The sequence below is a fragment of the Sturnus vulgaris genome, chromosome 8, assembly GCF_052056855.1.
Source record: "Sturnus vulgaris isolate bStuVul1 chromosome 8, bStuVul1.hap1, whole genome shotgun sequence".
In the NCBI taxonomy this organism is placed as follows: Eukaryota; Metazoa; Chordata; class Aves; order Passeriformes; family Sturnidae; genus Sturnus; species Sturnus vulgaris.
Window position 1 is genome coordinate 29650771 of NC_142250.1, and position 26032 is coordinate 29676802.

At 42.7% G+C, this 26032-nt stretch overlaps 1 protein-coding gene across 17 annotated transcripts in view; it reads left to right on the top strand.

Annotated features, from left to right (window-relative positions):
* The window catches only part of TCF7L2 (transcription factor 7 like 2), a 173203-nt gene that overhangs the window by 1249 nt on the left and 145922 nt on the right, over positions 1–26032 (top strand). For all 17 annotated transcript variants that reach the window (XM_088169339.1, XM_088169342.1, XM_014872506.2 and 14 more), the window contains exons 2-3: positions 15–81; positions 265–389. In XM_088169339.1, coding sequence (XP_088025465.1) covers positions 15–81; positions 265–389 — 192 coding nt within the window. The remainder of the gene's footprint in view (positions 1–14; positions 82–264; positions 390–26032) is intronic.

The following is a 26032-nucleotide window of genomic DNA, read 5'->3' on the forward strand; positions in this document are numbered from 1 at the left end:
CGGCTCGCTCCCAGGCGGAGCGGCGGCCCCCGCCTCGGTCCGAAACTTTCAGAGATAAATCCCGGGAAAGTTTAGAGGAAGGTGAGTACGCGGGCCCGGCCGGCACCGCCGCCCGCCCCGCTCCGCCGCCCCTCCGCCGGGCGCCCGGCTCCTCTTTTGGGGACACTTGCTAAAAAAACTTTTCCTTCCCCCCCTCTCCTCCCTTCTCTTGCCCCTGTTGCCCCTTCCTTCCCCGCTCCCGCTCGTGTCTCCCCGCCATGTTAGCTGCGAAGAGGCAAGATGGAGGGTTGTTTAAGGGCCCACCATACCCGGGTTATCCCTTTATAATGATCCCCGACCTCAGCAGCCCGTATCTGCCCAATGGATCGCTCTCTCCGACGGCGAGAACGGTAAGTGCCTTTTTTTTTTTTTTCCCCCTCTCTCCTTCCTCTCCCCCCCGCTCCGTCCCCGGTCCCGCCGCCGCCGCGCTCCCGGTGCCCCGCTCGCCCCGGCCCTGCCGCCGCCCCCTCCCCCGCGCCGCAAACTTTCCAAACTCCGCGGGCCGCGGCGGGAGGGGGTTTGTTTACACTTCGCCATATTACTTTTTTTTTCCTTTTTTTTCCCCCCTCTTTTATTTCTTTTTTTGGGTCTTTTTCTTATTTGTTGTCATTGTTTTCTTTTTTTTTTTTTTTTTTTTTTTACTTTCAGTTTTGTGGGCAGTTTTTTTGGAGCCCTTGCAACCTCCGCTGCGTGGGGGTGGGGAAGGAAAAAAAGCAAACAAATTCCAAACAACACCTATTTCAGCCTCAAAACCAAACTGGAAACAAATTTTTAAAAACCCGAGAAGTTTGAGTTTGGGTTTGTTTTTTTTTTTTTTTTCCCCCTCCCCCTTTTCCCTTCTCTCCCCTTCCTTGGGGAGGGGGGTTATTTTCTCCCTGCCGAGCCTGTGATCCGCTCCTCCAAACTCCTCGTTTTCCATGGTGATCCGTCGCCTCCTGCCCTCCTCCGTGGCGGCTGGGCCGGCTCCCCCTCCCCTTTCCTCCCCCTTAACCCTCTCCTGCCCTCGCCCGCCCCGGCCCGCGGGAGCGGCGATTTCATTGTGCCCCTTCGGGCCGCGGGTGCCGCGAGCTGTGCCCGGGCTCAGCCCGGTCCGGCCGGCCGGATCCGCGCCCCGCGGCGTGCGGGGGCCGAGCGGCGCTGCCCTGCCCGCCGGGGCCGGGCCCGGGCCCGGGGAGCGGCTCCGTCCCGGTGCGGAGCGGGGGGAGCCGCGCTCGGGGCGCAGGGCTGAGTCCGGAAACAACTCGCCTCGCTTGGCTCTGGCAACAACAACAGCGGCGCAAAAAATAATCAGACAAGTCGAGCAAAATTCCTCTTGGAAGTATGCTGGCAGGAAAACAATTTGCTGAAAGCATCCGGTTTTTTGTTGTTGGTTTTTTTGCCTTTTTTTTTTTTTTTTTTTCACCCCTAACTCGGGGTTCACTGGCAGGGGGTGCAGGGCTGTGTGTGCCTGCAGCTAGAGCGAGGTTTATTCAGATCCCAGGAAACTTTGGGGTCTGCTCGTGGGTTTGTAGTCTCAGCTGTTTTCCCGCTTGTAATGTCACCCACGGTGTGCTCTGCTCTGACATCAGATTTCTCAAGTGTCTCCTTTTCTTTCCTTTTTTCAAGAGTTTAATTTTTTTTTAAATTTTGAATGGTTAAATCCGCTGGGACTTCCAAGCACAACTGATTCCTACCGATGGCTTTAGCATTGCTGTTTTGTTTCTTCTGGGTGTTTCTGAGTCTGAAGCGTTCCCACCATCACCATGTGTGTTTATACACTTTTTTTTTCCTTGTGGTAACACGAGATAGCAATTTACAATAATAGATCTACTGTTGGGTAGATGTTGAAGCCGTACAAATGACTGAGGGCTTGGACAACTTCAGTCTATCAGATCTACAAGTGTTTTAAAGCATTAAAATATTAAACATCGGGTCAGTCTTGTTTTCACTTAGTAAAACGTCAGTAGACACAGATTAGTAAATGTAGAGTGACAGGGAGGTTGTGAGGAAGGTTTTCTGACTTTGCATATGTTTAGGGCTGTGCCAGAGTTTTATTTTGGAAGCTTGTGAGGCTCTTTTTGCGAGGAGGTGATTTCTGGGACAGTAGCAGAGGGGTGACTGCAGTTTGCAATTGTAATGATGGGGAGGGGAATTCAGGGGCTGAATGCATTATATTTTTTCTTTTGAATATGGTCACTCACATGTATATGGATGATCGTGATAAATTCCAAATTCCATAAGTACCGGAATCCAGATGGCAAAACAATCTTTGTTCCAAATCACTTTGTTACGAATTGTGAAGCTTTGTATTCCCTTTTTTTTTTCCCTCTCGTTTTTTACCTTCAATGCATTCCACTGTTCCAAGTGCAGACTAATAGGAAGCACACCTCTGCTGCCTTTTTCTTAAAGCATTTTCCTTACAACAGCTACAGCTCTTTTTTCCTCATTACATTTATTACAGATCCCTTTTCCCTTATAGCATGTGGGGATAGGATCCTTCAGCAGTTAGCTCTCCTGGAGCAATCCTCCCCTTGCTCCCCCACCGGTAAAAAAGGCCTCCATAGGAATGTTGGGTCCGTGTGAATTAAAGGTGCTGTACAAAAGCTTACAGGTTGGTTTATTGTTGGTATAGCAGGTGGCCTGCCTGTGTTATCAGATGAATTCTGAAAGGATATTTCTACACTCAATAGGCAATTTTCTTATTTCCACATCCAGGCTCCAGCAACCTTCTCCTATCTTCTTAACCTTATTCTTTCACATTCCTTATGCTTGTTTGTTTGCCTGCCACTTAATTATAGCCAGGAAAAATTAAAGTTGTTTATTTAGGCCTGAGAGCAGAATATTATAAAGATTCAGCGGGATAGCTGTTGTCTGTCACACACTATTTTTAGGTGGATTCTAGTTCTCTGCTGTACCAGCTTTCAATTCCAGATGAACTAGATCTTTCTCTCTCCTGTTTGATTTTATTTTATTTTTAAATACGCGGTGGAAAGGTATAGCTGGTTCTGCATAATTACGAATTTTATTTTTATTTATGTAGTTTTTCCTGGAGCCATATTTGTTGAGTGTCAGAGCATGCAAGGTAAAGAGGTGATGCAGATACGTAACAAAATTGTTTTTCTTTTCCTTTTGCTGTTGTACAATCTTAAAAGTCTGTGGGTGTGGTTTTTTTGTTGTGGTTTTTTTTTTCCCTGGAATTTTTTTGTTGCTTTATTTGGGGGTGTAGTGGGATTATTGTGTTTTTAAAATGTACCTGTAATTGTCTGTTCAAGAGCAAACTTGTGGACAGCAATTTCTCCTTTACTGCTTCAGGAATGTGAAGAATTATGAAGTATCATAAAATCTGCTTATGAGGAATAATCTTTTTTCAGGGATAATGCTTTAAATACTGCTAACCCTTTATCAAGATTGATAGGAATAATTTTGTTTTTAAAAAGCAAAGATTTTTTGCATGCTAGTCTTGCTATTGATAGAATACTGTGGCATGCTTATGAGAATAGATGTTTTTAAGTAGAGGTCTAGTCAAATAGTAATGAAGTGACGCATCTGAGAGCACCAGTTCCATCCCTGCGCTTGTAGAGGGATTGGGGTTGGCTGCATGTTATGGATAATAAAGGAAACTGTTTTCCTTTCAGAGTTGGAAAATGTAGAAGTGGTGTACTTGATTTTTAGCTTAAATTTGGAGCTTGGTTAATGCTTTTGGTAAGCAAATAGATGCAGTGTGATGTGAGAAAACCCTGCTGGCGGATGCTCTTATTTTTACTAGTGTTGTTGCATCTTCCTTTCCCCTAAGTTGTTGCTGGCTGAGTGAGACTGTAGGGGTAAGCTTATGTTTGGCCCTGAAGTTTGAGAGTTTGGAATAGCTGTGGTGGAAAGCAGCCCCATCGCCTTGATATTTATGTTTAGGAAGAAACATTTTTTATTAATTGCCTTGAAAAATTGATGCTTTTCTTTATCTACTGAATCAAACAATGTAATCCTTCCTAATACAAAAGCTTTAGACCCTGGGGTGTGAAGGGTTAATGGTGGTCCTTTTTTTTCTTCCCTCCCTCCAATTGTTTTGACAACACTTTTCAAAGTGTGACATTCCAAGCCCTTGCAATACAATGTAATATTACTGTAATTACACAGGTCATTACATTTTAAATAGAGAACAATAAAATGCTTATCGCCCTGAAAAAGAACAGGTGTTCTTGCCCTTCTTTGGTATTTATGCTAATTGTTTTTCATCTCCTTCAGAAATATTTATGGCTGGAGTGTTAGGGTTTCAGTCTCGATGTGACAATATTAATTCTTTACTAATCTTTATGGTTGAGGTTTAATGTCTGCAGTATGGATTATAGTATTAACGTCCACCAACTAGTTTAATAATGTAGATACAACTTAATATGTCAGCACTTTGGTACTTTATGATACAGAGCTATTCAGTGGAGAGTGAATTATTCACTTGGTTAGAAAAAAAATGAATGGACATGCTTTTAATAAAGTTTCTGGACTTGTGTAAAAACAAGCTGTTAAATAAGAACTGATGATCCTGTGGTGTAAATCAAATGGAACCTCCATAAAGAAACTTTCCTCGTGCTTAATTAGGTAGATTGCTGAATCACTCTGCTATAGCATTAGCATAGCTGGTGTACAGTGGCAGACTGTGTTTGTTAGCTTATTTGCAGTAAAGAAGCTGATTTATTTTTAATGCTATGCTTTTTTTCTTTCTTTCTTTTTTTTTTCCTTTTCTGTTTCTTTCTTCTTTTTTTTTTTTTTCCTTGATAAGATTTTATTCTGAGGCAAAAGCTGCATTGCTTACTCCATCAGTTTCTCTTCAGGGGGCAATGAAAATTAGTTAGAGAAAAGTTTCATGTTTCTGGGACCTTGCAAAACAATATAATGCAGTACTGTTACTTGAGTGTACAGGATAATTGCAGGACTGCACTTCATTAAAAATAATATTTGCTTTGGAAATCGAACAATTTTAATAGGTGCACCAGTGGCTGATCTGTAGTGAAAAAAAAAATACAGTAGATGCCTTTCCAGGTTTTTTGAATGCATTCATACAAGGACTGTGGATGTTGAATAGGGTGGTGTGGTTTATTTTTTCCCTTCTTCCCCTTCATTTTTTGTTCAAGCAAGTATGTGCTGATTTGTCAGCTGAAGATGGAGGGGGGAAGGAATATGTTGCAGCTTTCACTGGTGCTTGTAAACCAGAATGTAGGTAAAAATGTTTTAAATTTGTCAAGACTTTCATGAGTGGGCCCCAAAATCAGATAAAAAATGTGGTGTAGAGAAAAAGGACAGCTGCAGATTTTTTGTGTGGACGTGTGTTTCTGTACCATGACTAAAACTCTAAGGACCTTTTCCCAGCTGTCTGGGAGTTATGTGGAAGTTGGATTATTGGCAGTTAAGCATGAGACAACCTGGATTTAGCAAATGCTCTCCTACACAGGAAGCAGATGACATTATCCTGGGGGAAGGGAGGAGATCCTTCTCCAGGCACAGCCTGGGGGGAGACGCCTGCTCCCCCCAGCCTCAGAGCAGCCAAAAATGAGGGCTGGCCATAGGCATGTAGAAATAGAACAGCGGTCGGGTTGTCAGTTTGTTTTTTTTTTTCAGGGCTTTTTGGTGAAATCAGACACTTTCCTTGCACATTGGGGCTGTTGTGAGAAGTTTTGCTTTGGAGGGAGTTGTGAGGTTTGGGGGGGATGTTTAAAGCTGTGTTCCCTGGGTGTCTCCTTAGTCCCATGTCCTGGCAAATATGTAAGTAAGCCTTAAAACTTTGACTTTTAATTGGGCACATTTGTGAAGGAAATGGTTAATTTTACAACCAAAGGCAAACTTGCACCTCGACAGGTCTGCTGAAAGAAATGTGCCACAGTCGTTTGCTGGCAAGCACCGCAGGGTCATAAATCCACGGGGTTTATTTACAGCCTATAACACTTATGAATGTTAAGATATTTGACGCCACGCTGGCCTTATAATATCCAAGGTCCACAGACACTGGCAGTGGGTCAAATTTCTTTCACTAATTATAAGCAATGAGAGATGAAGTGTGGTGCTGGGGGTGTGTGGGGGAGATATGGAAATCCTTTCTCTCCCCACCTAAAAGCGAATATTTCTACTGCTCCTCCCAACTGCTGGTTTATGTTTGTGCTTTTTTTTTTTTTTTTTTTTTTTTTACGTAGGCTCCGAAGTTTATAATTAACGCTTGTGGTGCTGTAGAGGCTGGGCAGTGGGTGATGCAGCCAGGCTGAAGGAGGGAAGAAGTTGAGCACAGCTCGTGTCCTTTACAGAGGTCTCAGCAGTATTGTGCAGTATTTCCTAGATACCGGCACAAGCAAACATTTAAAGACAGATGACACCTGGAAATGTCCTTTAATTTTCTCACATACCGCTGAGCTGGGGACGAAAGAAAAAACTGCCTCGGGTTTTATGCAGAAGGAGGATGCTTGGAAATGCATGTATTAGGCTGGTTTGTGTGTATAAAACAGGGCCTCTTAGAAAACCCACGTTAAGGGAAAACATGCGCTGAATGAATGAAGATGTTGAGGTTAGAGGCAGTTTTTAGGGGAGAAGCCCTGTGTCCTGCTGGAAGGGACAATGTGGGATGGACGTGTAGGTCAGCGTGGAGGGGAGCAGGGGGAGTGCACAGGGTGGTGTTTTGGGAGGGGTTAACTGGGGGGAGGCACTGCGAGAGCAGGGGGGCCACTGGAGAGTAATTGGAGGACAAAGGAGGGATGTTGGAGCGTGAGGAGAAATTGTAGAAACTTGGGGGGGCCGGGGGGGAAACGCCAGTATTTGAATGGATGGTTGGAGGGGAAGCTTGGGATCTGGGGATTGACTCTTAAGTGTCAGGAGAGTCTGGGGCCCGAGAAGAAGCAGTGCTTCGCTCAGCAAAGCTCGTTGTTCTCGGCTCACTCCCCATTACACACGCTTTGCTAGAGTGGACAGTCAGATTTGAAGTGCTGCTGTCTTGTCTGTGCTGGGGCTGTGTGTGTTTTAACAAGATAATGTGATTACTCAAATACGTCTAGGTGTTACTTTTTAGCTTTAATTTCTCCAGCAGTTGATTTCAGGTTCCCCGTAGGTTACTGTTGTGCTTGGAGACTAATTTAAGAAAAAGGCAGGGTTATGTGTGTGGTGGAAAGCTGCACTCCTTTGGCCATATGTTTTTCTTCTAGAGCCATGTAAAGCCTGACTTTTTTTTTTATTTTTTTTTTTTTTAAAGAGGGGGCTGTCAATTCGGCTCTTCCACAAATAGCTGTACAGTTTTGTTGAAGGTTTTATGCATTTCCCTAATCAATGGAGCGCTGTGACTTATTAGCCCCCGGGGACAGATCCGAATCCCCCAGCACTGCGCTGCAAAGCTGGTGTGGTATTGTACCTTTTTAACAGGTTATCAACAAGGATGTTCCTCTCATTCCCAAGATGCTTCCCACCCCCTCCAGCATCTCCCCCCACCCCGTGATTCTTTCCGGCAAAATCTGTTCAGTCTCACGCCTTTGTTTTAGGTTGGCTAAACCCTCGACCCTTATTCTTTGTGGGGTCACGCTCAGGCAACTGGGCAGTGCTGAATGAGTTAAGTCGCTGGCTGAAGTTTGGCTTCATGCAACTAAATTTGAGGCCTGGTAGGCATTAGCAGGGCACAGCACATTTACAGAGCTTAATTAGTACGCGCTGTAATTGTTCATGGTCTGCCAGAAGGAGTAATGTTCAGGAAAAGTGGAGTCGTTCTTCTGCAGTCTTTAGTTTTAAAACGATAAATCACTTGCATATTTGTGCAGTGATTCAAATGGAGCTGAGACCTCTCCATCTCAACATGTGGTAAATTGTAAAGTCAATGAATTGCAGATGTAGGGTACAGCAGATTCTCTAAGAAAATGCAGAATGAATGGGAACGGGTGATGCTATAAATACGTACTGAGAAGATAACTGGGTTTCTGCTTGCTGTGCCAAATATGATAAACTAAAGATATTAGCAATTTTCTTCTAAATGTATTTATTTGAAATATCTTTAAACTAAGTGTAGGGGTACTATGTTACTTCACTTAGTGAGGTTTTTATTAATGCTCCAGAACAATGGGTTTCATATGGAAATGCGCGTGATAGCCATATTAATATAAATTAATTCATCATGGGTAATACTGTAGCTGTTACTGGAGGAGTTTATAGTGCTGGGACACTTTAAAGTGTGGCTGCAGCAACTTACAAGAAATGTTGTGGTAGAGAATGCCTCTATATCCTAGTTGAGGGAGGTACTGGGATTGTTGTGTATTTCACCATAGCATTTTGTATCTGCTGTGATTCCTTCCACCTTCAGAGAGACTTTTTGGATGTGCTAATCCAACAGCCTGGAGCCGATTTTAAAAAAGCAAAACACAAACAAAACGGTGCTATACAGACTGACATCGTAAATGCTTCGTATTGTTTCTTTCTCTTTTTTTTTTTTTTTTTTTTTTCAATGTGGAGAATGTGTGTCACTCTTACTGCTGTGAAATCTTGTCTTCCTTGGGCTTGGTCCAAGATCCATTGAAGTCAGTGGAAAAAAGGCTTCTATTAATAACGAAGGGCTTTGCATCAGGCCCCGTGTGTCTTGAACCAATGGCCAAGTTCTTCAAAAGTGGATGAAGGTATTGAGAAAGCCAAACTCAACTAAATATGATATTGATGTCTTGCTGCTTCTTCGTGGTCCTTTGCTGCTGGGGGGTTGGGGGAGGGAAGTAAAGTTACATTTCCAATGCTTCATTCTGGAACGAGCTCCTGCTTCTGCAGTATCCACCTTTCCCACAGAAGTGTGGAGCATCCTGGCAGGATCAGGGTTTGGTCTGAGGCTGTGTTGCACGTCAATTCTGCATTTCTAATATGAGTAGGTGGATTTGTATGGAAGTTGTAAAAGTTAATGATTGTTCTCTGACTCATAGGCTGCTGGCTTCAGCAAAGAAGAAATGATGACAGGAAAATGATAGAAATTATAGGAGCCAAGTAGGCTTTGAGTGGAGAATGGATTTATGTTGTTTGAAGTGCCTTTGCTGCTTGGTGAGGGAAGTGCAAGGAGGGAGAAGATGGGAGGGCAGTTTCTTTTTGGGGTCAGATGTTTTGGGTACCAAATTCCTTCAGGCGTTCAGCTAGGGAGTGAGGCTGAATTCAGGAGAGACTCTTGTTGGATTTAACCATTTTATTCTTCCTACTGACACAGTCCTGCCTAACTGTTCTCCCCTCTTGGCAGAACAGGTTTTAGTGCCCTAGGCTCCATGGGAAGTATGATTGCATGCCTATGGCTACCAAATATGAATATATAAATATGATTGACTTGTGTCTATCTCACAGCTTTGTTGGTCTTTTCAAAGTATCTGGCATGAAAGATGCTACATACAAGAAAATGATTCTCTGATGCTTAATTCACTATTGGTGGTGATGCAGCAGAGACACGAAAAAAAAAACAACAAAAAAACCCCAACCAAGCAAAAAAAAAAAAAACTGGTCCAAAAGGAGGATGTGGGAAGTAATAAAGTAATAGAAATTGTCAATCTGGAAAATACTGCAAAGGGACTTTCTGGGGAATATGAGAGATTCTTGGATGTTGATACAATAGAAACAAATTGTTCTATTTTAAGAAAGGGAAAAATAGAGCAAGAAAAGGTGGAGGCATACCTCTTGGAGCACGTCTGAACTCCCACTGGAGTCAGTGACTCCTTAAATAATGATCTGGAAAAGTCTGAGACTATAGACTTTTCTGTTCTGGAGAAAAGCCACTGCATTGATTTCTGTTTTAACTGATACTAATATTTCATAAAGATTCTCTTGGAACTGCTTTAAACCCTAGCCTGAATAATTTTAACTTGGTTAAATGAGTGAACTGGTTTGGGAGCATAGACAGTAAGAGGTTTGCATTGGTTTAATTAGGTTTAAGAGATTTATAAAACCAGGACCACTACTCTGACATAGGCAAGGTCTGGAAGTCGGCGTATAGATGATGCATTTGATCTACACACAGGCTGAACAGACAGCTATTGAAACTGCTCTATTATAAATGTTTGCCAATATTAAAGAATCCAAGGGAAGGTATGACCTTGAATGAACACATCAGAAGAATAAGATGGCAGTCACTGTTTCTGTCTTTGTTTTCTATGGGACATTTACAGGAAGGTTTTCTCCCTTTGAGAGGAGTTATAGATTGTAGTTGTCTGTCTGGAAGTCAAGCTCTTTGAGAATTTTATTATTATTAACCAAATGTCTCAGTTTACTTCAATCCCTGTTACATTCTCCCATGGGATTTTTATTAATTCTGAAACTAAACCATAAAATGTAGCTTAAATCATGTCTGTGTCAATTAAAATTAAAAATAAGGTACTTACAGGAGCTAGTCGCAAACATAACTGCTGCATTGGTCACAAACCACTGTGTAAAGAATATCCACAGAGCTTATTTTATCTGGATAGCAGCTAAATATCTTTACAATCCCTGGGGTTATTAAAGGCCAAGTGTTTGTGTATGGAGTTAGTTTATTTTCCATTGTATTCTGTTGCTCGACTACAGTACTTGAAAGTACTTTGTTTTTAATTTCATAAATGTGAAATTAAATTTAATAAATATGGAATGAAAAAGTGAAAACTAGAACCTGGGTCTCACTGAGTGGTTGTAAATGGAAAGTAGTGAGTTGCTGTGCTGCTGGTGTGCCCAAATGTGGGCACTGGACTGGCTACACAGGTACATCTGTGTATATGCATGTGATGTATATTATTCTTGAATGCATACTTGGTTATCAGGTGTCTATTCAATTTTAATTGACAATATGAGATTCCTGTGGTTGCTCTGTGCACAGATTGCCTTGGGGCTCTACAGGGTTTGTGGGAAGAAAAGCCTTGACAAGTTTCCATTAAGCCCTGAATCAGGCAGTTGGAAAAGAGGAGAATGAAAGGAGCTGAAAAGAGGGACAACTTGTTAGTGTTGCATTCTGCGTTTGCAACGAGAAACCTCTTTTAGACAAGAGTGGTTCTCAGGCCAAGAATTTCAAACTCGCGGAGAAACCTGTCCAGAACACAAAAGTTGTTTGAACGGGGTGCAGAATTGTCACAGTAATTAGAGCAATCTCCGTTTACTGAGTGGCAGCCTTTATAAAGGACAGGGGATAAAGGGTTCAAATTCATCTTTCTCTCTCTGATTCACTTCTGATGAACTGCCTCTGTGTATGTATGTGTATATGAAGGAGTGTGTGTGTGTGGCCACATTTTCAGCTACTCATCATTTGATTGTCCTTGTTTTAAAAGGAGGACTTAGGTTTCTTCTTCCTGCCTCCAATGGCCTTTTTTTTTTTTTTTTTTTTTTTTTTTTTTGGTGCTGTCATTTGATTTACCAGAATAAGAGGATGCTTGGGAAAATACACTTGTACTGTGGTAGAGGGGGAGCCCCAAATATTTCTCTTACTCTGCATGTTTGACTCTTAGGAGCAGTCCCATTATTTTTAAAAGGATTATTTGTGGAAGCAAGAAAAGTGAATGGATAAGGCTTGAGCCCTTAAAGTTTATCCTCTTGCCTCTGCAAGGTCTGTCCAGAACTACTGAATCAGCTGGAGTTTTGCCATTGCTCTTATTAGGAGAAGGATCAGGCCCGTGGATTACATGAGACTGAGTCTTGTGAACAAGCCAAATAAAACTGTAAAAATCAGGATTGTTTTTGTGCACGATGCAGGAGTGTCTGGAGGACTCGGTCTGGGCTCCCCTTGGTCAGACACTGCACAGAGAAAAATGGGAGTGAATGACTGAGTGAGCAGTGTGGGTGTTCTTGCCCGAGGAAGAAAATGTGACTGCTGAATTTCCTGTATGCCTTTACTCCTAAAGAAAAGAAAATACCAAGCTCCTTGAGTTTCTAAAGTAATCATCCTGGGTGTAATGTTGGTAATTTTGGTTCCATTTAAATAGCTGCTTAGGTTTTATGATGGCCTTTTATTTGTTCTCCCCAAAATAATGTAGGATCTCCACTTTAAGGGTTGGAGCTGGCAACCTTGGCTAATTTACTTAATCATTTAGTCAGTGTTGTGTTTCTCCCCTTCATTCACCTCTGCATCTGAATGCAGAGGGAGAGGAGCAATTTAGGCTGATGTCTTCACCCTGTCTTTGTGTTTCTCTGTATCACAATCACTGCCTTGAGGACCTCTGGCACTGCTGGCCAGGTGTTTTGTTGGCACCCTGTGAGTGCTGGATGTCTCCTCTCCCCTTCTCTTCTGGAGACCTGGGATCAGCCAGCAACTGCGCTGAATTCCTAAGGTACGGATGGACCAGAGGGTAAAGGAAGGTCTTGCTGCTGATTACAGATACATTGTTAAAGCAAATAGTCATGGCTGTGAAAATTGTATCTCAGAGATCATGTGTTCTTGTGTAGTCTGATTTTTTTTTTTCCCTTTCATCTCCATTCAATTACTTTCCACTCAATAATGATGATGATGAAGAATTTGGCTAGATCTCCTTATGTTTTAGCAAAAAGCAAACTTCTTTTTTTTATGTGGTTATGCCCTAACATGAAAAACTATGGAAAAAATACTTGTCTTGGAGTTTGCATTGTAGAAATGCCTATTTATGTTCAGCAACACATGCTCCTCTAGTTGAGTTGCCTTGTCTGTGAGCATGGTGTGTGAGTATGGCAGGGCTTTCTCATCATGGAGGAGTTGTCTTGGAGTTGCAAGGAGGAGTTGGGAGACACTGATTTTCCTAGAAGTAATGCTGAATTGCTTCTGCAGTGTTGGAGTACAGAGTGGGGTTTGTGTGTTGGACAATGCCATGGTCAGGTTGAACAATGTCTCCATTTTTAGATGATGCTATTTTGTCTCACCCATTGATGGTTTGCAGACCAATTGTGATGTCTACCATCCCGAAAGAGTTCCAGTGTAGTACTAATTATACCAGGACTAATGGTTGTTGGGAATGTACTTGTTGCATATGATGGACCTCTCTTGACCAAGGCTTTCCCAGTCTTACCCCTTGTCCATTATTTTCTTAACTGGTAATTAATTTCTTGGTTTGTTAATTTGTCAGTAACAGGCATATCTTCAGTGCTGAGTTCTCTGTAGTAATTCTGCATCACTGAGGAGTAATTGTTGGCCCTATAAAGTCACCGATCTCATTCATTTGCCAGCTGGATAACATTTCCCATTAGATACTGTTGTGACCAAGTTATCCATCACAACAAAGCCTAACCATGTCTGCAGTCCATGTCCTGGCTGTGGCTGGGTGCCTGGAGAAAGAGGGCTAGAGGAAGCTGATTTGAAGTGGTGGTTGCAAGCCAGAGCTCGTGACAGCAGCAGAAAGCTTTTATTTGATTTTACAGCTGTGTAAAATCCAGCTCAGCCTGGAAGAACAGCTGTCAACTTTAGTTGAGGTGGCAACACAGAGCAGATGATGTCCTCGTCTTGTTGTGTGGCATTTCCTCAGTCCTGCCTGGCCCTGGTTTGCTTCTCTGCCTGCTGTTGGTGTTGTTTGTGACTGGAGAAGCAGTTTGGAGGTGCTTCCCTTCCCTGGAGCTGGTGGGGCAAAGCCCCAGTCCTGCACAAGCTCTGGGCTTGCCTCCATTCCAGTCCTCTGAGGAACTGTCTTCAGCACAGCTGGGCTGTGCTTTGGGGCTTGTAGGATCATGGCCTAAGTTGTGATCCCATGAGGAAGCTTATAAAGTTTATTTTGGAAGCAAAATACTTGGTGAAGTGGGAAGGAGGCTAAAGAGAATACTGAAAAAATGGTGCAAATGAGAAGCAACTTCTTCATTTATACTCTGTGCTATTGCTCTGGTTTGTGGATCTAAGTAGAAAATGGGCAGTATTTGGAAATCTCCTGAGTTTCCTGCCAGCATCTGCACACACCTAAATACCTTTGAAATTTGTTTTTGTGTTTTGGTTTTTTTTATCCTGCTCCTTGAATATGTTAGCTAATGCCACAAGGAGTGAGCTGAGGTCTCTCTTTCTTTTTTCTTTTTTTTTTTTTCTCTGCTGTTGGAATTGTTTGTTAAATTCCAATTACAGGGCTTGTTCTACACCTGTACAAACCCACAGCCATTGTTAAGAGAATAATTTGAGGACAATGGGGTTAACGCAGGTGTACATAAGTGTAGAATCTGGATTGCAAAGTCTTCTTGTTACTGTGTGAGTGTAAGAAAGAGAAACGAATTCAGCTTAATTTTCTGATCCTAGATAAAATTTGTAGGGCAAGGATTTGGAGGAGGGGTAAATGGAGAGGGGAATAAATGTCTGAACATGTTCAGACATGGCACTGAATGCATATGAAATGGAAAGTTAAAAGGAAATAAACACTACACTCCTCTTTCCTCCCTACCTCACCCTCATACCACTTTCATGGAGTCACTTTTCAAGGTATAGCTGTTGAGGTGGTTGGTAATGATCTTGCACACTGATTGCCTTCAGAGTGATCACATCTCAACCTGGGTGTTTGCATGGAACAGAGGTGCTGGGACACTGGTGGTTTGTGGTGCCAGCAATCACCAGCCCCAATTGCAATGTGCTGATACAATCAGCAAGTTGCATTAGGTGTGTGTTCACGTGGCTGTGCTGTGTTTGGTAGGAGCACAGTCAAGGCAATTGGGATGTCTGGCTCCCAAGATAATTTTCCTCTAAAGCTGAAGGTGTGTGTAGTTTCCAAAGGTGACCCACCATATCATGCCTCCAGAGCAAACATCAGAGATGGCAAGAACATCAATGCAGCCAGGAGCATGAAGTGCTAGAGCCTGTAGGACACCTCCTCTTGGTGTTCTGTTATATTGATGCAGAGATTTACAGTTTTGTGTAACTTCCTGATTATCTAACAGAGGGTTATCTTTCTTTGGGGTAGTTCCAGTAATGGCTAAAAGAGGTTATTGCAGAATGAAAGCCAAGATCCATGTCCCTGCTGTCAGAAGTGGTTGTAACTTGAGATTGGTTTCTCTTACAGATTCATTTTATTTCAGTTTCTTTCCTACTCTTGGGAGTTCCTTAAGGCACAGGTCAGACTTTCTCTATTATATTAAGTACTCTGTGCATTTGGGGTACAATAAACTAATAAGTAGGAATGATGGTTAGCAATTAGATGAATGTTCAGATCAGTTTATCCTCTCAGTGGTTCTCCTGTTAGAACTAATCCTGACTGCTACAAATAGGTTTGGTATTTGGCATTTCAGTTCACGTAGGAGGGGAGAAAAAGGCTGTTGTCCGTGAAATGGTTCAGAAGTTACTTGCTGTTCTTTTTCAATGAGTAATAACTCAGTTGAGTAGCACAACAGGAGACTCAGGTATGGGACTGTTTGATAAAGAGAGAAATTGGTAGTTGCCTCTCTTGGTTATGCACCAAAGGAGTTGTGGTTGTGCCTCTGCCCGGAGGAGGATGAGTTATCCTCCAAACAATGTCAGGCAGCCTGGCTTATACTGGGGAAACAATCAGAGTTCTTTATTAAAGGCTAATTTGAAGTTACGGAAATAAATATTTCTCACTGACTGGAGGCTGGAAGGTGGTAAAACAGTCCTTCATGATGTGCCATGGTTTGAACCACGAGAGAGAATGTATTTTTCTCTTTGGTGGGTGGTGTGACCTTCTTCTGCCAAAGAGTGTAGTTGCAGTTGGATAATGAGTAGTGATTTGTCTTAAAACTTTAAGAAGATTAACCTCTGAATTGAAAACTTGTTGAGGTTGTTGAGGTGATCTTATTTCTGGCAGGTGATACAAGGTAGTGGTTATGGTGATTCTTTGCCTTTGCAGTCATGTGGATTTTACTGAAGCAAGTTAAAGACTTGTTATTGAAGTAGAGGGAGGAAATTAATTTAAAAAAATCATTTAATGATCTCTTTTTTTGTATGAATGGGTATACACTGACCTAACAGAAGATGAAACTGGTGTTGGTTTGTTCTTCCTCAATGTTTACCAATATAGATAGTATTAATTTCTGCTGTCTGCACCTGTTTCTTTGTTTCTTTGTTAGCAGAGTTATGTACCTGTCATGGAAATTTGTATCATAGTTCCATGCTATGTACAGTCACTTCAGCCTTATGTGGTGCTTAGTTTGTTGCATAGCAGCTAGGTGGGGTCAGCTTTTGAGCACCTAAATGACCTTTTTTCTGCTGCTGGAGTAAGATTTGTCACTTTACTGGGAATGCTTGAGCAGGCAAGGTGGGCACTGGGTGGCATCTTGTTCTCTCTGATCTGACAAAGAGTCAGGTCCAGGGTCAGCTGATTCTAACTCTGGTCAGGGAAAAACCAGGGGAATGTGGCCATCCTGTGCTGAAAAAAGCCAAGGAGTGATGTCCTATTAGATGACAAAGCCAGAGAGGAGCAGTTAACATATGGTGCTATTTCAGTGCTTTTACAACTTGAAGGAGAACTGCCCACCCAAAACAAGGCCCAGATTTCAGGTTTAATTTATACTTCTGGGCCTGCAAAACCTGACAGAGTGGTTCATTCAAGAATTGCAGTACAAATACTTGGTTTTAATCAAATGAGCACATCAATGTGGTCATAGGTACCAACATCTTGGAACAGTTGGAAACAGGAGAGGAACTACATCTGAACTTAAATGAAGCTGGCTTTTGTGTAGTGTTTTGGATGGCTTAACAGCTACAAATTTATGAAGATATAATTAGCTACTTTTCAGGGTAATGGTTCATTTTTAACATAAATTTCTGTTTAAAAGCTTCAATAAATGTTTGCAGATTTTATACAAGTAGTACTAAAAAACTGTGCTATAAGGCTTGAAAATATTTAAATAGAGCTAATTATGAACTAGGGGTTTAATGCAGAAATCTGGAAGAGATTGATAGGAAACTATTAAGATCTGTTATATATTAAAATAGTATGTTAATATCTATATCGACATCTATAATCTATATAACACCAGTATTTATAATATTATTGTAATAATGATATATGAATATATATTTAATATACGTAAACACACATGTATGTATTTTCGGTATGTATTGAGATTTCTTTTTTTGCAAACTTGAGGTCATGGCAACATTTGAGAATCAAGTACCAGATTATTTTCTAGTTGCTTTGGAGGATTCTTTGTAGGGGAGAGCCTGCCTGTCTGTGTGTGAGAACAAGCACTGCCATTAGGTGCTGTGCTCAGTGGTCACTATGAATAAGCTGTGTGGTTTCCTCTAAATCACCTGAAATTAGGCCATTTGAAGACAGGACTGGCTGCATTGCTTGGCCATCTCAGGCCATGGGCATGGCTGTGACTAGGTAGCACTGGTTTCTGACTCAAGATTGTGAAGGTGGGTGTTTATGTGGGAGGACACAGACACTTCTCACATAAGCAGAGATTAGTCCACTATACACATTTTTCTGGATTTGTGGTAAGCTGGGCTGTGGTCCTCCAAAGCCCTCCTTCAGCTGCAGTTCCCATCACGGGGTGATGCAGTGGCAGCTGGAACTCCAGAGGGAGCTGACTGCTGGGAGTTGTCATGCACAGGAGCAAGAAAACTGTGCCTTGGTGCTGGTTTGTGGGATAATACAGCTTGGTGGTGACTCTGCCGTGTAGGACTGTCTGTGTGATACTTGGATGTGACCTGTGGCCAGGTGTTCTGTGTGCTCATGGTGGCTCTCCAGGGTTCATAGGACAGCTGAGTGGTCCTGGCTGGGAAAATGCTGCTTGAGTCTTAGGTATGTCCTTTGACATCATTCTTTGAGTAAATGTGGCCTTTAAGCCAAAGTGGTTGTGCTGTGTCTGTGTCCTGCTCTGAGGGAAGTTCACGCCCAGGGAGGATTGCCACAGCCCTGGGGAAGGGACCACTCTGCAGGCCAAGCTTCAAGCTCAAGTTCCAGTGCAGCCACAACCCTTTATGAGAGATCCTGATGGGCCCATGATATTTAGATATGCCTCTGGTAATATAATCAGCTGCCACCCACTACTCAGCTTCTAAGCTGATCCTAAAATAACCTTTGGTAGAATGACACATGTGAAGCTTCTCCCTGCTCCAGTTTAATCTCCTGTACACAGCCCCAGTGTAATGTTTATATGACAGTCATAAGGAAGGCTCTGTAGGTGTATCCAGACCTTTTATGAGAGCATGGCACGACATCACTTATCTCCCTTCTCCTTGATGTTCTTGTCTCTGCTTTCAGTTTTGAAATGAGAACTGGTGTGGACCTGCCCCATCTCATGGATGGGGTGTGAGCTTCCACTTCTCCAACTTGCTTAGTGCTCAGTGTTCTTTCTGAGGACACATGATTTGGACTTTCCCTTTTTCCCCCTGCTGATCTTTCACAAGAATAATAAACCACAAACGGATGTTAATGGCTCCATGCTTGGATTATATGTATGTGTGCATATATAGGCTGTCTGGTTCCTGAGAAGACTTTATGGGCATAAATTTGGAATATTTACAAGTGGCAAATTCATTGGTGAAATTATGCAGCCCAGACTAAATGAGCTCTGAAGGGCATTTATAACACCTTCAGACAAACCAGCCTTTTTGTTTACAGCAAGGGGGTTTATGTGTGTGTGCATGCATATATATATATATGTATGTATAAAATATAAGTATGTGTCTATGCCTTTTTTCTTCCTCTGAAATACAGAAGTAGCATTAATATTTCTGCTGCTGGCTGTCCATAAAAAACACAGCAACCCTGGAATGATAGGGAAGCTGTCATGTGGGTGCAATATAGGAATGCCTGCCTGTCACTTTTATAAAGTGACATTCCAAGGTGGTCAGCCAGGCCCCCTGGAAGCTCCTGAGGACTGTAGGTAGTGATGAGGTTTCCTGTGTGCTTTGCTGGGGTTTGAGGGGCATCTTCCCCAGCTGGGTGGTGAAATGCAGTTTCTTGGGCCAACCTTCGTAACGCCTCGGACTCGCAGTGCTTACAGAGGGCATGCAAGAAATGGAGCTTAAAATCCTTTGTTTTCTTTGGCCAACAGCTTGAGGGGCAAGAGAAGAGAAGGAGGGTAGAAGAGCAGAGAGCAAAAAAATGCCCTTTTGTTGTAGATTGAAACAAAACAACATCCAAGAAACATTGGTAGGTTGAAAGCAGTTTGTAGGGCTTGTGTCTTAGAAGTAGTCCCAGCTGAGAGATGTTGCTGAGCAGAGTTCAAGCAAGGAGGCCAAAGGTGCAGCATAAATATAGTTTGTCAGATTGTTGCTGAAATAGATGAACATTATTCCAAGCAATAATCATAACTACGTACATGGCATAAATACAGTCATTGAGTGATGCCATGAGGTACTTAATGGCTTGTAGTCATTGTGCCTTTTGACCTGGAAGGAAAAGGGTGTGATGTTCCTGTTCCAATTACAATCAATGAGCCTTGCTATTGATCTGTGGGAGACAGTGAGTGCAGATGGATGGTGTGGGCTTAGCTGGGGGAATAAGCCGTTGATGGACTGTTCTGTTTATTTAGCTTTGATGGTAGCACTGCACTTGGCACTCCCTCGCTTTGTGATTTTTAATGTATTGTCTTAGCTCCAAATGAATGTTTAACAAGGCTGCGCCTAGTAATTTTACAAGTAGCCTTAGGAATTCATTCATTGTGTAAAAGTGTTCTGAACAAGGGCTGAACTGCTGGGAGAGGTGCAGAGAAGGTAGGGCAGCCTGTCCAAGAAGACACCTTGCTTGGCACAGGGAGAGGGATGGATGTTCCTTGTCTGTAGGCCAACTTGCTTTAGAATGTATTTTTATTGGCTAATCAATATACAATAGAAATCCACTCCCTAGTCAATTTAAGCACCACTTAATTGAGAAATAAATGATAAACACATTATGCTTTGCTAGTAGAGAACATTTCAGGGTGATTATGGATGCTCTGCTAAATTTTTTGGCATCTCTTGAGAGAGGCTAATTGCCTTCCCTCAGGGCGGCTCCACAAGCTTGGGTCACATCCTGGTCTTGATGAAGCCGATGAGAGTTTTCCTATGGATTTTTTTTTTTTTCAATTAGTATTTTAAAGAGGGCCATTGTATACCGGCCTTTATCTCTGGTGTTCTGCTTTCCCCTGAAAGCAGGACCTACTCTGACTGCTGGGTCTCTTTGGTTGGCTTTTGGCCAAGGCTGTTTGCACAGGGATATGGATGCACTCCGTGTCTCTGAATCGAGTCCCTCTGCATTGCAAGGCTGGTTTGTTGAGGATTTTGCTGGGACAAACCAGCAAATCTTAAAAGCTGTGATGGCCCTTTGGCTGGTCTTTACGAGCAGCCTGACCTCAGTCTGGCTCCCCATGCCAGCTGCCTGAACTCACCCTCCACAGGAGAGTGGTTCCAGCACAGTGATCCGTGCTGCTCGGGGACAGGGCTCTGACTGCTGGGAAAAGCTGGATTTTTTTCAGCTCCAGCCTCTTGCCAGCATGGTGCATGCCCTTCACCAGGCAGTGGAGTAGGCAGTCACAGTGGATGGGTATCCATGAGCCCGTTAATGAGGCAGTGCAGCGTCAGACAGGAGCAGAGCGAGCTTTGTTTAATCAGCGTCTCAAGTCCAGTCTCCAGCTACGACAACTGATTTGCAACGGAAGCCGTCAGGACAAGCTGGGATACAAAAGCCTGAGGATGTGTTATTCTGCTTGGCTTTCAGGCTTTGCACTGGCTGCTAGTGATAGCTGAGACTTATTAAATTAAAAAAAAAAAGATAACCATTTACGAGGTGCTCCACTCAGTTCCTGCTCCCTGTGTAGGCTTTTGGCTGTGCTCTACCCAGTGCTGCATCCAAGGCACCGTCAGCACCCATCTCTTTTTATGCCAGGATGGGAGCCTGACACCTGTGCTCCATGGCTGGAGCTGAGCCTGCTTGGTGATAGAGTAGGAAGTCTCCTCTTTTGAGGGATTATGACCTGGGAAAGATCTGTGTTTTGGAAGAGAGAATAGATCTAAAACTCTGAGAAATTTTCCAGTTGTCTTCATAATTTCTTGGATGCTGGTGATGCTTCCTGGTACTTTCTGAGCTTGTGTGTGTGCAGCTTGTGGTCCCTGTTTGCTTTTGTGGGTGTTCTGACAATTAAGGGTTTGCATTGCCCTTATTTCTGCTCTGTTCATCCTCACGTTAGGTGAACAGGCTGCATGCAATTTATAAATAAATATTTATTATTTTGAGCGATGACTGAGGGAGAGGGTATTTCCTGACTGTGAATAGCTGGAAGAGTTGGAATCTGCTGGCTCTGGAGTGCCAGGCGGTTCTGAAACCTGGAAGTCATTATTCCATTTTCTCTCTGTGACCCCTGCCCTTGTCTCATGTGCACACCTGTGCCTTATTCCTGTGCCAGCCTGGCAAAAATAAACACCCTGTTAAGATTGCTGCCCCCTCCACCCTGCAGAAAGTGCCTGCCTTGCCCAGGGATACGAGTGGCTTTGTTGCCTTGTGGGTAAGGGTGATAAGGGTCTGCTCTGGGGACATTACCCCATACCTCCAGCCTTCAGTGGGGCAGGAGTAATGGTTGCAAAACTGAATCCTGATTTCTTGCCAGAGTCTTGTCTGCTGCCACCACTTCCCTGCCCATTGCCGGGGTCAAGTGCTGGGAATGTGATGAAGATGTTGTGACTTCTTTCTGGCCATTGAGTGTTTGGGATGTTGGGGCTTCTTCCTTCAGAGCTTGATGGGCACAAATCACCAGAGGATGGGCTTTGTGTGGGAATTGATGTCTCTGCATAGTTTTGGAGTTTTCAATGGGGTGCTCCTGAGATATTGGGAAGCCCTCCAAGGGAATGACCTGTGGGATTGATGCCAACTGTACTTTCAGAAGTGACCCGAGACACTTGGAGCTGTTCCCAGTGCTCAGAATTATCCTGAAATACCAGCATGATGTAAAAAACAAATGTAGAATTGCTAAATGTATGTTGTCCAAAGATTTTTGCGAGCTGTTGTAACTCTGCTTGTAAAAAAAACCAAAAAACCCACAACCAAAAAAAAACCCCACCCCAAAAATCCCCAAAAGAAAACAAAAATACCCCCCCCCCCAAAAAAAAACCAAAACAAACCACAAAAACCAAAACAAAAAACCAAACAAAAAAAACCAACATAACATTCCTGGTGGCCCTCTCTTGATTTTCCTGACCTGAGCATCAGGTCTGGTGAGTCTGATTTGCCTCCATCTATAAGGCATGCATCAGAATAATAAAAAAAGCTGAAAATGAAAGAAGTGCTTGTAATTTTTTGGGGAGGCAATGATGGTATTAGAACAGAAAATATGAACCAGAGACACAAAACACTGTAATTTTTTTCAGGGCTTTGATTTGTATCTGACTCAAATTTTAGTGTAGAGACACAGAATGATGTTTTCCAGGTTCCAGTAAGGTTTTATTGTATCTGCTTTCTATCTATACAGAATTTCCCCTTGCCACTTCCAGGAGAATATTTTATATACCATTGCCTTAACTACTTTTTGATCTGAACTTAATCATCTTCTTTTACAATGTTTAGGTTAAAGAGATTTTTATGGTGTGCTGGTATTGGCTTTGAAAATCTTTAGTCACTAATGTCTTTGTTGCTCATTAAGCACTTTTTAATTTTTAAATCAAGTCTGCTATCTAAATGTTGATTTCTTTCAGTGGAGATCTTTTTCTAATTATTAAAGGCATTCCTACATTCTCAGCCAGCTAGCTGGATTTCTCATTTAAATGATGTACAGCAAGTAGTATTGCATGTTATTATATAATTGCAGGCAAAATGATATTGTGAAAAATCATTTAAAAAGGGCTTTTCTTTCTCTAAACCAGAAAGAATAAGAGGAAAAGTAGCCAAGAAATTAATCACATTTGTAGTTAATACTATAGACACAGATGTACATGGCTGCTTGAAATGATCAATGCTGTGTCATAGAAAACCCCATGTTTGTGAAGGGACCTGAAAATCATGAATGTGTGTTAGATTTACTTGGCCCCCTGAAAAGAATGTTTCTTTTAATCTGAAACAAACTTTGTTGAACAGATTTGGAGAAGCAAATGATGTCTTGTCTAATTGGCAAAATCAGCCCTCCAAGAAATGCATGGTATTTTCAAACCCAGAACTCATGACTTTGCCTGCAAATATTTTGAATGTTGTTATAGGAGTTGAAGTATTTCACTAAAAACTGGGACTCGGGGGTGTTCTGCCCTCTCTCTCCCATCACACAGAAACCTGGAGCTGAAGCTTTCTTGTGCCGACTGCCCACCTTGAGAAGCTCAGGGCTTCATCTTCAGTGATGCTCAGCTTTTTATAATTGCCCCTGGGGCAGCTGTGGTAGGTTGTGGCACCCATCAGAAAATAGTCTCATTTTAGCCTCTGTCTAGACTTGCCTCTCTGCTGGAGTTTGCAGGGCTGCAAAGTCAGGGCAGCCTGCACCTGTCTCAGGTGCTGGGTTGGAGCTGTGTGTGCAGGTGAGAGGTGTTTCCAGAGTGCTGCTGCACAAGTGTGGGGAAGCCCCAGCCCTGCAGCATTTGCCAGAAGCTGGGGTGTAGCTGGAGGGCAGAGGAGCTTGCACCATCCTGCTCTGCCCAGGGCTTCTCCCCCCCGGGAAGATGGCAAGGTTTGGTGTCAATCGAGTTGCAGCTTTTTCCCGGTAAGTATTTGTCGATTGAAATTGAAGAATTGTGAGCACAATTCATCTTGGAGCACAGAGAGCAGCGGGTGCGAGCAGAGCTGACTGGGACCAGACATTGACATACGGGCCGTCATCAAACTAATTGTTGTTTGAATTACCTGTTATGATCCGATGACAAATCTGCTTCACTCCTGCCACTGGAGCAGAAAATGTAGCTTGAATTGGCGTGATGTTAGCAAGTGTAAACTGTACTTCAACAAGATGGATAAACCCAATTATGGGGCAGACCTGCAGAGAGAAAATCCATTTAAATCTCGTAATGTTAAGCAGAGCTGTGTTTAATTCATTTGGACCAATTTGGGAATGATGTATGAGTGTTGGTGAACATTAGTCAAAGGGAGAAGGGCCGGAGAAAGAGATGCAGTGCTGAGGCAGGATGGCAGAGGAGAGCTGCACCGTCTCAGTGGTTAGCACTAATGGCTGGGGAAGGGTAAAATGACAAAAAGATGTACTAACTGCTCGTATGAGAACAGCCCAGTGTAAATGAACCAATAAGAGAAACATATGGAGCAGAAAGAAGGTGGAGTATTTTTCTTAAAACTATTGATCTTTCCCATTGAGAGGGAAATATATATAAATTGAAAGCAGCGTTTTGTTGGTTTATTTTTTTTTTAACTGACTGCCACAGGGTGTGGAGGAGTTTTTAAAATTATTTTCCTCCCAAACTTCTTGGGATTTTTAAGATTTATTGAAATGCAAGGGAGGAGGCAAGGTTTTTCTTTAATTTTTTTCTCATTATTTTTTCAAGAACAGAGGGTAGAGACTGATCACTTCCTCATGGTCTTTCTTAGTCTTGTGATGGCTTTGTGGAATGTATTTAATGTGCGCTTATTCAGAGGTTTTCCAGCTACAGCTTTCAGTGTTTTAAGAGAAAATTAAGCACCATGTTGTGCAGGCAGAACGATTGACATATTCCAGAGGATGAGGATGTTGTGCAGTAATGGCCTAAGAAGCTGTCACTGCTTATTTACCAATGTAACACCCAAAATGTGTGCACTAGGCAGCTGTAAAATGCCAGGAAAGATACAAATGAACAATCTCACAGAGGAATCATATTGGTAAGACAGAGATTGAACAATGAATGTATTTGACTCTGTTATTTGTGGTCCTCAGTAGGTTCCAGCAAAACTAACCCAGATCCATGTGTTCAGTCTCATTTCGGACCAGAAAAACCAAAACCATCTTTCCTTATGTTACTCATTTAAGGTGCTTTCCACAAAATTTAAAAGCCATGCAAAAGAGGCAGCATTCCTGTTGGAATTCCTCTCTGCCTGTTCCTGCCTTGCTGGGCATCCCCTTGCTTCCCTCTCATTGTCACAGTGCTTTGCTCAATTCCTGCAACTCCTGATAGCAATAATATGGGAGAAGGGAACCTGTCCCAAGGTTATGGGTCTCCAAGTTGGGTGCTGAGGTCAGCTGGTCATTTTGTGACATTTCTAGAGGCTGTTAAACTTAGGGTGAAATAGCCTGCTGCTGATACATAAAATTTAGGACATTTTAGTAATTCCTTATTTCTGGTACAGCAGAAAGCTCAGTATAATAACAAAAGGGATTTTACAGGACTTTATTAAATAAAACACAGAGAGAAGAGTTGGTCTTCATTTTCAGTCATCTGTACTTCAAAGCATATTAATTTTGCAAGGCATGATTTCATTTTGATATCTGTTAAATCTGAGCTATTGAAAATATTTTCAAACAATTTTATTTCTCTGCTTGGGACTCTGAATGAGTAGCACTTCACTGTAATGAAGACAGATCCATCAGCCTTTTTGGGAAGGCTGGTAGGCTGTGTTCCTGTCTTGTCCTGAAAGTCCATTTAGCCTTGGTGAAAACAAGCTAAGAAAGCCTGCTTTGAGAGGATCAAAGGAATTGAGCTCCAAGTTGTTTAAAAGGCCTTGGACATAGTGGTGCTGGCAGAAAGGTGTTTTATTCCTTTTTCTGGAAGTAGCCATGTGGTAATGGCAAAAGGAGCAGTACGATTCAGTGTGAGCTGTGACACTGAGGTGTGCCAGTGCTACTTAGAGGGTTTGTGTGTAGGTAGGTCCTTCTAGAGAGCCTGGAAGAATCTGTATTAAAATGACAATGTATAACATGCTGCGAGTGTCACACGAGCTTGTTTCTGGCACTGTCACAGTGGGCGAGCCCCATCACTCACCCCTCCCCTCGCTGTGGGATCAGCAGGGACAGCTAAAAAGCTCTGGGGACTTCATGGTAGCTACTCTTACATTGTCAACACTTCCTCTTGTAATCCCTGCTCTGAGAATAACCAAATATTCAGACTTAGCAACTGCTTTTCCTGCCTAGTAACTTCATCTCCCACAATGTCTGCCTTTGAGAATGTGTCTGGATTGCCCAGTGACCCACTCTGTGAGAGTTTGTGTGTTTTCTATTTTCCCCGTGTGGATCATTCTTTTTTAAGTCCCAAAAAACTGACCCACCAGCTGCTATGATTTGGAATTGCTTAAATTTTTTTTTATTTTTATTTTTTTAAAAT